Raw genomic sequence first — 9169 nt, forward strand, 5'->3', positions numbered from 1 at the left:
GAAGCCGCGGGCTTCCCCAGGCCAGCCGAGAGACATAGTCCCTCCAGCGTGTCCTGGGTCTTCCCCGGGGCCTTTTCCTGGTGGGACATGCCTGGAACACCTCCCTAGGAAGGTGTAATTTTATATTAACTACAGAAAAATTCACTTTATATAATGTGAAAGGGGTCACTCATAGTGTTATTACCTGACTCTGCAGTTCTTCTCACCTTAACAACAGCATGTCGGCTCATTATATTGGTTTGATGGCCCACAACCACCTGTGTCGGTTCACTCTCACCACACTCGGCAGCGGCACCGACCAACACACAGACATTTAGTTGGTGAAGGAGGTCAAAAGGTCAAAACTGTCCTCGGAGTTGGTGGAGAACCAAACAGAGCTAAAAGTGGAGTGGATATTGGATTTTGATTCATCAGCTGGACACACACACAACTCTAGAAGAACCTCTGGATGTGTAAATTGACTGTGTCTGTTACTACATCCCTCTCTTCCCCTGTTTCTTTCTCTCAGCCTTACATATCCTTCTCTAAACTGTCACACTTTCCTCTTCTGTCTCCAGGACAATACCAACATCGACGCCGCCATCACATGTTTGGTGAAAAACATCATGTCTGTGGATGAGGAAGGAGCCTCGAATGGCACCACGGCCAAAGCTGAACCAGAAGGTAGTGTTCTTGTTCTGCCTCGCTTCGACTACAACGTGAAGGAGAAAGGACTCGGTGGCTGTTCAGGATGCTTCAGTCCAAAACCCATAGACAGAAACATTGACTAAAGAAGGACGTTACTGAACAATGAATGTGTTGTAACTTAAAGTCTGATGATATGAAATGATACGATATGATACGATATGATACGATATGATACAATACGATATGATATGATGAAATGGTTTGTGGGTTTGAAAGAAAAAGTGACACATGGGAACAGAAAAGTATGAAGATATTTAAAGGTCAGTATCATTTTTTAACATATGACAAATTTACAAAAAAGCAGAATTTACTAAAAGAATTTTATTAAGACATGTTGGAATTAAACCCTGTCACTAAATATTGACTAAAAAACAAATTGCAGAACCATTTTATTCAAGCAATTTCTTCAGGTATTCACAGCAGCTGTCATGGCACAGTGCTAAATAAGCAGCCACGGCAGTGATTCTTGGTTTTAAATTAAAGGTTTATTTTGTGTGTGGAGCGAGCAAGTGTTTAACTGTCATGAGACAGTGTGACAAGATTCACGCACACTAAAGATTCCTGAGTGTACATTTGTCAAAGGATAGATAGACTGGATTCTGGTTGAATAACTGCTGTGTCATATAATTTGGTGATACACTGTAAATACGATAATTTATGCAGAAATGTTACACTTGTAGCTTATTATGCGTAATTTAATATTCAGAGTGTAGTTTTGAAATGCCACGTTATTCAAATAGCGCATATTTTTCTTTCTGTGTTTTTGGCCCAAACATGTTTTTCTGTAAATTCTCTGTCTAAAAAGAAAACAGCCTTCTACTTTCACCTTTTAAATCACTAAAATCTATCAGTGTTTTTGCTGGGACAGTTTTTATGAAGTGAAATGTCTATACATTCAGTAGGTCTAGTCATTCTGTTACTGCTCCTTTTGCTCTAAAATGGGAACAACAGGTAGAATGATTGTAGAATAAGAATGAATTTTTATTTCTCCATTTTCATTTTTGCCACTTTTAGTACATTTCTACACATTGCTTTGTAGAAAAAAACCACACTTCATTATAGAAAATGGTCAGAAGCATTGTATGTGTACAGACCAGCTCAGCTGTACATACTGTTCTGCCTGATACCGACATCTCCATTCACTGTACCAGAGTTTTTGTTTGTTTTTCTCCCCCCATCACCCTGCCTTATTCATGTAGCATCACTTTACTTTGCAGGAAAGAGTCAAATTACCTGATGTGTGATGAAGATGCACACTTTGCACTGTGGTACTTAAAACCAACACCAGCAAGACAAATGGCATTTTCATCTTGTTAAATAATTGGCTTCCCCATTAGGGTGTCCACTTATTTTACAGTAAATTGCAGATATCAAGTGAAGAATCAGTTCAAATGTGTGTTGTGCTGAGGAGACCACACACTGACTTGCTCTTTTCATCTTCAAACAACAATGTTCAATCAAAGCAGTGGAACAATATTAATGTAAGGTTACCTTGGTTACTGTGCGGTGGCCTTTGAGGTGTCTCTTCTGGTTTGTGCTTTTCTCATGTAGCTGCAATACCACGCGCTCACTTTTTCAGCAGCATTATGTTTGTGGACCCAGCTGGTGCTGTACTGGTGCGAATCTGGGAAATGTGGGACTTTGACTTAAGCAATAAGTTATATAAAGTCAGTCCATTATATCCACACCATTTTTTTTTTATCAGGAAAGAGAATGCAGATATCACCTTTGAGGAAGAAATGGCAAAGTGTTCCTTTTGTCGAATTATCCCAGGTTATCTGTCTTTCCTGATGTGGGATAGTTCGGGTTGAAATTTGGGACATTCAGTAGGAGGCTGAAAGGCCTGATTCACCAGATTCATACAACAAAACCATCAAAACATGGTCAACATGATTTTTTTTTTTGACAGAGGTCTTGATTCAACTGTCATTTCAGAAGATGTAGCATTACAGGTGAACTCTTAGCGTTATTGACAGGTGTGCCTGTTAATTTGTCCACCCCATTTATATCACTGGGCCTAAGCTACATAACAGAAACCTCTTTCTAAATAATGCAGTACAAACTACAGCTTCCAAAAGGCTCAGCCAATTAAATCAACACCTCTTATTGCAACACTGATGGATTACGTTTTGAGCCACTAGAGGGGGAACTAACCTAATCTGGAAATGATACAAAACTGAAATTAGTGTTTGAACCAGTCTTGAAATGATTCATGTTTTGGCTGTTTTGAAATAATCTCAGTGTTATTTCTTCACTGTTGCACCTTCCTCTGTCTTTGTTCTTCTTTCTTTCAGTTTTGCTAATGCACATGTGAAATCTCTTCAAGTATTTTTCTTTCTCCTTCCACTAATGGCTTCAGTCTGTGGATAAGTAGCTCTCTCCTGTCCCATTATTACCTGGCTGCATGATGACGCTGACTGCAATTGTTGTAAAAAGGATGGAAACAGGGCTCATCACTGAGTGAAAGAGCAGATCTACACTTTCAGGCTGAACTGATTGGTCTTTCTTCATTTCTTTGGAGAGGAAATTGATTATTGTTGTCTTGGCTGACAACAGCAAAAGAAGGTTATCTCACATTTTATTCTGCGAGTTGAGATGAAAGAGATGAAATCTTGATTTCTTTCTGTTCACATATTTCACAAATATATTCCATCTTTCCTTAGTCTTCTCACACATTCATCTGGTTCTGGCTTTCAATCACCATAAAACATTTTCGTGTAGATTTCAATTTTACATTCCACATGGCTCATTTATAATCACATCTTGTTTGAAGAGTTTGATTTGTAGATAAAAAATAAGCAGGTTATATTTTCTCCCCCCCCAAGTAATCATAATTGCAAATCTAGGTTTGTTTACTCCTCCTGTGTATTGCATTAATAACTTGCATTGGATTGTTTTCTAGTGCCATTTTGAGAACAGGTTTGTGTTTAGATTTTTAGTTAGTTTAGTTTAGTTTAGTTTCAAAAATGTATATTACATACTATTCTAAGCACATTTTTCATATGGAGTGTGTTAAAACAGACAGTATACATTACTGAGTGTGCAATGCTCAGAAACTGGGAAACAAAAGGAAACCAAAAAGTATTAAATCTTACTTCTGCAATAGCTTTATCTCTTTTTTTTTATTCTTTTTTTTTTTACCTTGACTCCCTTTAATTCACCCTAATATGACAAACATGCAGCAGTAACAGAGTAATGTTGTCATTCATGTTTCTGGCCACCTGCTGAATCTAAGTCTGTGATTCACCCTCATGTACAGTAGCTCTGCTTTTGCTGTTTACCAACCCAAGAGATTTGTATCTGTCTCGTTAGCTGCTACATGTTCAGCAGCTAGTTGTTAACTGTGTCTGTCTGCTGTTTGGTGCTGAGCAGGTGGTGTGCAATGAGTTTTACACTAAAAAAAGAGCTGCCTGCTGCAGGCAAATCGCAGTGTGGTGAGGTTGAATAAAAACAGTCAAATTGCAGGTCGGGCTAAAGAATGAGCTGAGAACGGTTAATAAACCCTGCAAAGCTGAGGGGAGCTGCAGATTCGGGTGATAATTCTCTGTAGGTTCATTGCTACAAACGGCCCCTTTCACACTGTCATGCTGTTTTCACATTGTCACTAGTGTAAAATGTTAGCATGTTAAGGAAGCATCATTAGTTTTGCTACTATTGGACAAATGGAAAGAATTTATTCAAATTCATTCTCTCATTATCATGAATGACTGCACCAAATTTCATGGCATTTACTAGTTGTTAGGATACTTCATTCCAAACCATAGTGGTGGTCAAACTGAGCAGCTGATAGACTGACATTGCCATCCACAGAGCCAGGCTGCTAAATCCAAACCTCTATGTTAAAACTGAGATCCACACTATAACACATCAACAATGGATGTGATGCATCACGCTGGCTGATTTGGGGGTGTAGTGTTCTCATTCCTGCAGCTTGTGGTGACTCAGATAAGAAGCAGTTACTTTTTAGTGCCTCTACAATAGGATTTATTTGAAACATATTCAACTCTCTGAAACATTAGTGCTAAATTACAGGTTTTGTGTTAGTGACCCAGAATCAAAGATAAAGGGCTTCTTCTCAAATATATTTTATGCCACGTTGAATAGTTACACGTGCAGACATTATTTCAAAATTAGTTCTGCTCAGTTTTTATTTTCTACTAGGACCATGTCCTCTTTTGTAAGGATGAATGTGAAATTGCTCCCGTTTCTTTTTTCTGTTGATCTAACAAAAATGTTCCATCAAGTGGATGCATTTCTGAATTTAAAGTCAGAAGTTCCATTATATAAATATGTTGTATTATGAAATATGACAACCAGGCAAACCACAGTACTGGCCTATGATTGCACGTCCATGTTGGATTGTTGTTTGATAAACCTATTACCAACTAGTCAGACATATTTTCACTTTGTGGGTGGTGTTCAGTCACCACTGACTCTTGCAGTGAGAGCTTACTTAATATTCCAGATACCATTGCAACCTGTGGAGGCACTGGGGCAGCAGTTATCTCTTGGGACTACTTGGCCACTCACTTCCTGTCTGTCTCTCTCTGTGCATTTTTATGCATCTTCCTGTATCCTCCAAATACAGTGATCAAAGAATTCCAGTTAGAGATGATTAAATGGTGGTGCATAAAACAAGTCTCCATTTATAGAGTGTCTCCCTTTTGTTTGAGATGTTCTTTTTTTGTGTTCTCCTCAGTAACTGGTGCAGGTTTCCCACCAGGCCAGCAGCATTGCTATATACTGTAGATGGCAATGCCCTTCTTAGCAATTATTGGAAGGACTGCCAGGAAATTTGGTCCATGAGCAAACACCAGTAAAACTAATGACATTCCCATCAGACCCAGCTGTACTTTGTGTTTAGTGCTAAGTAGTGAATAAAGTGATGAACACGGTAAACGTTATACCTGCTAAACATTGGCATGCTTGCATTGTCATTGTGAGCATGTTATCATGATATGACAAAAATGATAAGTGATAATCAATCGGTGTCTTTTCAGGCAAAAATGACAAAAATCATTTTTGGTTCTAGCTTCTCAACCGTATTTGATTCTTTTCACTACTGCAAATGAGAGTAAACTCAATATTTGTGAGTTTCTGACTTTTGGTTGAATAAAATAAAACTATTAATCAGCATATGAATTGATCATGAAAATAATTATTAGTTACATCCCTGCAACATATTAATTAAGTTTCATTTTGTGATTCTTCTAGGCCAGAAGCACAGTGATGACTCTATCCACACCTCCCTCATCATGCCGTTCAGTATCAGCCCTCAGTTTCTCATCAGCCTCCTGCTGCTGGGCCTTTCTGTCGTCTTGTCTGGCAGCCTCTACCCGTGGGTCCTCAGATATGTCTGCATCGGCTGCTGCCAGCCCTTCGCAGTCCTCGCTGAGTCAGAAGCCCTGGCCGGGATGGTGTGAAGCCATCACCTTCTGCTGAGAGACTCACTCACACATCACACAGGATAGTTCCCATTCTTCACAGGTAAAGATGACATGTCACACCTGTGCATTGGCTCTGTTCACTAGAGTGCTGGACTTCATATAAAAATTATGTCTCACTTTATGACTTTATGACTTTACAGCCATAATGTGTGGCAAAATGTTTGCTTAAAGTTTATTGTTATATCTTGTAAACTTTGCCTTTTCATATGCGATAGGAATCGAAAACTATTTGCACTGTAAAGAGCTCAGTAAGTGTCAAGGGGAAAATAAAAAAAAGTAATGCATGTGCAAAAATTATTCATTTGTGCTCTCAGTAATTTTGGTTTGGCTCAGATCTCTTAGCCCTTGTAAACCTCTCTGATTTCTTATCAGTAATTCAGTTGAGGTGACAGGTAACTGAGCCTACAGCTGCTACTAGGAGACAGAGCAATAATAATAGCGTTCGTTTGGAATCATGTTTCTAGCCACCTGAGAAATGTAAGCCTAATATTCACTTTCCTTTTTGCTCTCTTTTAATCTCCACCTGCTCCTCAGGAAAAATTAATTTGTCCTTAGCTATTGAATGCACCACTGTGTTCACCAGCTTTGCTACATCTGCTGTTTGCTGGGTGGATAACCTACAGTGGATCAATCAGATTTGGGGCTAAAAACAACTTTCCATTGTTTACAGTAAAGCTGTAGGTCAGAAAACCAAAACAATGAGCTGCGGCACTCTCTGACCCTCAGTGCTGTCTGTATCTTTGCAAAAATAAGAAAATAACATTTCAGATGAATAAGGAGTCACCTCGCAGTCTGCCTGAATAATGGGCTGAACGTCTCTGCAAGACAGAGGCTATCGAGTTTGCATCTTAATGCAACCAATTAAATTTTATCAGTCTCATAATTCAACAGTTTCATATCTTTTAAAATCATAATGAACGACTAAGTGATCTGAGAGAATCTCCAGCAGGTAGAAAGTTTTGCAGCGGCAGCAGCATTTAATATTTCAGCCTGGAATTATGCACGGATACACACATAGACGCTATCGCACACATGACATGCATACACATGAACACACTGACTGAAGAATACATCTGAACGCTGTAGAGCAGAATATAAATGAATGAATTTTCTGAAACTCCAAATGTTGATGCCTTTTATGAATTTAAAAAGAGAGACTGAAAGGGAGGGAACAATCTTTATGTTGAGAATCAGACAAATATGTTGCTGCTAAGTGGTGTAGCTGGACAGAGATGCTATAAATTGTCATACTGACCTTTTTATTGTTATGTTTGGTGTGTAACTGGTGAGGTCTGTGTTGGCTTAAGCTTGTCATCTGTTTGGGCCTGATATCTTTTTTTTTTTTTATGAGCAGTCAACAAACGAAATCCTCCAAGAAAATGATTGTGGCTTCCAGCTCAAACACTGAACCAAGGGGGAGAATAAGGTGTACTGGTTTAGCTTTGTGAAAATCTATACATCCCTTTAACCCTGGACACAAATTGCATCAAAATGATCAGATTATATAAAATGCATGAGACAGTACACAAATGACTAGTGAAGCATTTATGATATCCAGTGGTGGACAGTAACTAAGTACATTTACTCAAGTACTGTACTTAAGATACCTCAAGTACAAATACCTCAAAGTACTGAACTGTACTGTACTTTGTGGTGTCTGTACTTGAGGTATATATACTTTAATATAATAGATATTAATGATCCTGAAGACGGACCAGTTATTGTTGATTTTGTGTCTTGATGTAACATCTTTTATTTAAGGATAAACACTGCCAAAACCAAAGACATGACTAGAAGCTCATCATTTACACCTGTCCCCTGCCTCTCTCCATCTGCCCAATAGATGCCCTCTGTCATTCACCTCTGTCCCACTCACCTTACCCATCTACTCACCTTTTTTCATTCCCTGTTATCACTCTCATATTGTCGTGTCTGTCATGCTGTGGACTCGTTCTTGCCACCTGTTTACCTGTTAGCCCTTGTGGTTAAAACATAATTTCCTTATTTGATTGTTCCTCACACTTTGGAAGTTCTTCTGGTCACCATCTTGAAGGACATCCCAGAGGAGCAGGAAAATGTATTTCATATAGTACACACAATAAAACAGTATGACAGCGTAGAGTATACAATATACATTTTTGGAGAAGGTATAGTAGTTATATGGAAAAGAGGTTATCAAAAAGCTCTGAAACCTGGTTTACCACTGATATTCAACACAAAAGAGTATGATTACTGCAACAAGGAGGCACTGATCCAATCTTAAACATTTGCCTTTACTTTAAAACCATCATCAAGAGGAATTTGAGAAAGAGAAGCAAATATACATCAGGTCTGACAGCTGAAGCAATCTGCCAAAAGCTATACGTTTTTTATTGCTTGACTAAAAAAATGAGATTTTGTGTAATCATGTAACAGTGTTCATTACCAAAAACTGGGTTACACTATTTTTGAGAAAACTTTTTGCTAAAGGTCAAGACACTCATGCGTCATTCTTTAGCTCACCTTTCTTGATGCTGAGGTACTCTGTCAGTTGTAACATACTGTACTAGAGCCTATTTGCACATTGTGGATAAACTATGTGCATCTCTGGATCCTCTATTCTTTGTTGTTGACTCTGCGAGTCTCTCCAACTGATCTTGTCCCTGTCACTTGCCCGGTAATAGATTTTTTTCTTCTATCTCTCTGAGCACATTTGCCCTGGGCAAAGCAGCAACCCATCCTGTGATTGACAGCTCCTGATAGGACTCAAATCCCAGCCAAGAGCCTGTTGCCAGGGGCTACAGGGGGCTCCCCACATCCACGCATGCAGTTGCCATGGAAATAGGGAGTCAAGCCCTTTGCCTGCAGATGGCAACATTGCACTCCAAGTTAGTAGGGAGGGATGAAAGGTGAAATAGGTATGGGGACAACACACTGAATCAGGTTGGCTCTGATACTTCATTAAGAGCAGAGTATAGGTTTGATTTCATGGTTTTAATTACAGCTACAAGTCAGGTGGAGATGGTACATTACCCTGTAGGCATCCGTGTGACTGT

The 9169-nt window shown here is 39.0% G+C and overlaps 1 protein-coding gene across 1 annotated transcript in view; it reads left to right on the forward strand.

Moving 5' to 3' along the window:
* The window catches only part of LOC109971347 (ras-related protein Rab-38), a 10588-nt gene extending 4173 nt beyond the window's left edge, over window positions 1-6415 (forward strand). The window contains exons 4-5 of the mRNA XM_020619529.1: window positions 558-663; window positions 5902-6415. Of these exons, the coding sequence (XP_020475185.1) occupies window positions 558-663; window positions 5902-6110 (315 nt within the window). The 3' untranslated portion in view covers window positions 6111-6415. The remainder of the gene's footprint in view (window positions 1-557; window positions 664-5901) is intronic.
* The last annotated feature ends 2754 nt before the right edge of the window (window positions 6416-9169 follow it).

The sequence above is a fragment of the Monopterus albus genome, unplaced genomic scaffold (genome assembly GCF_001952655.1).
Source record: "Monopterus albus unplaced genomic scaffold, M_albus_1.0 scaffold222.1, whole genome shotgun sequence".
Classification (NCBI taxonomy): Eukaryota; Metazoa; Chordata; class Actinopteri; order Synbranchiformes; family Synbranchidae; genus Monopterus; species Monopterus albus.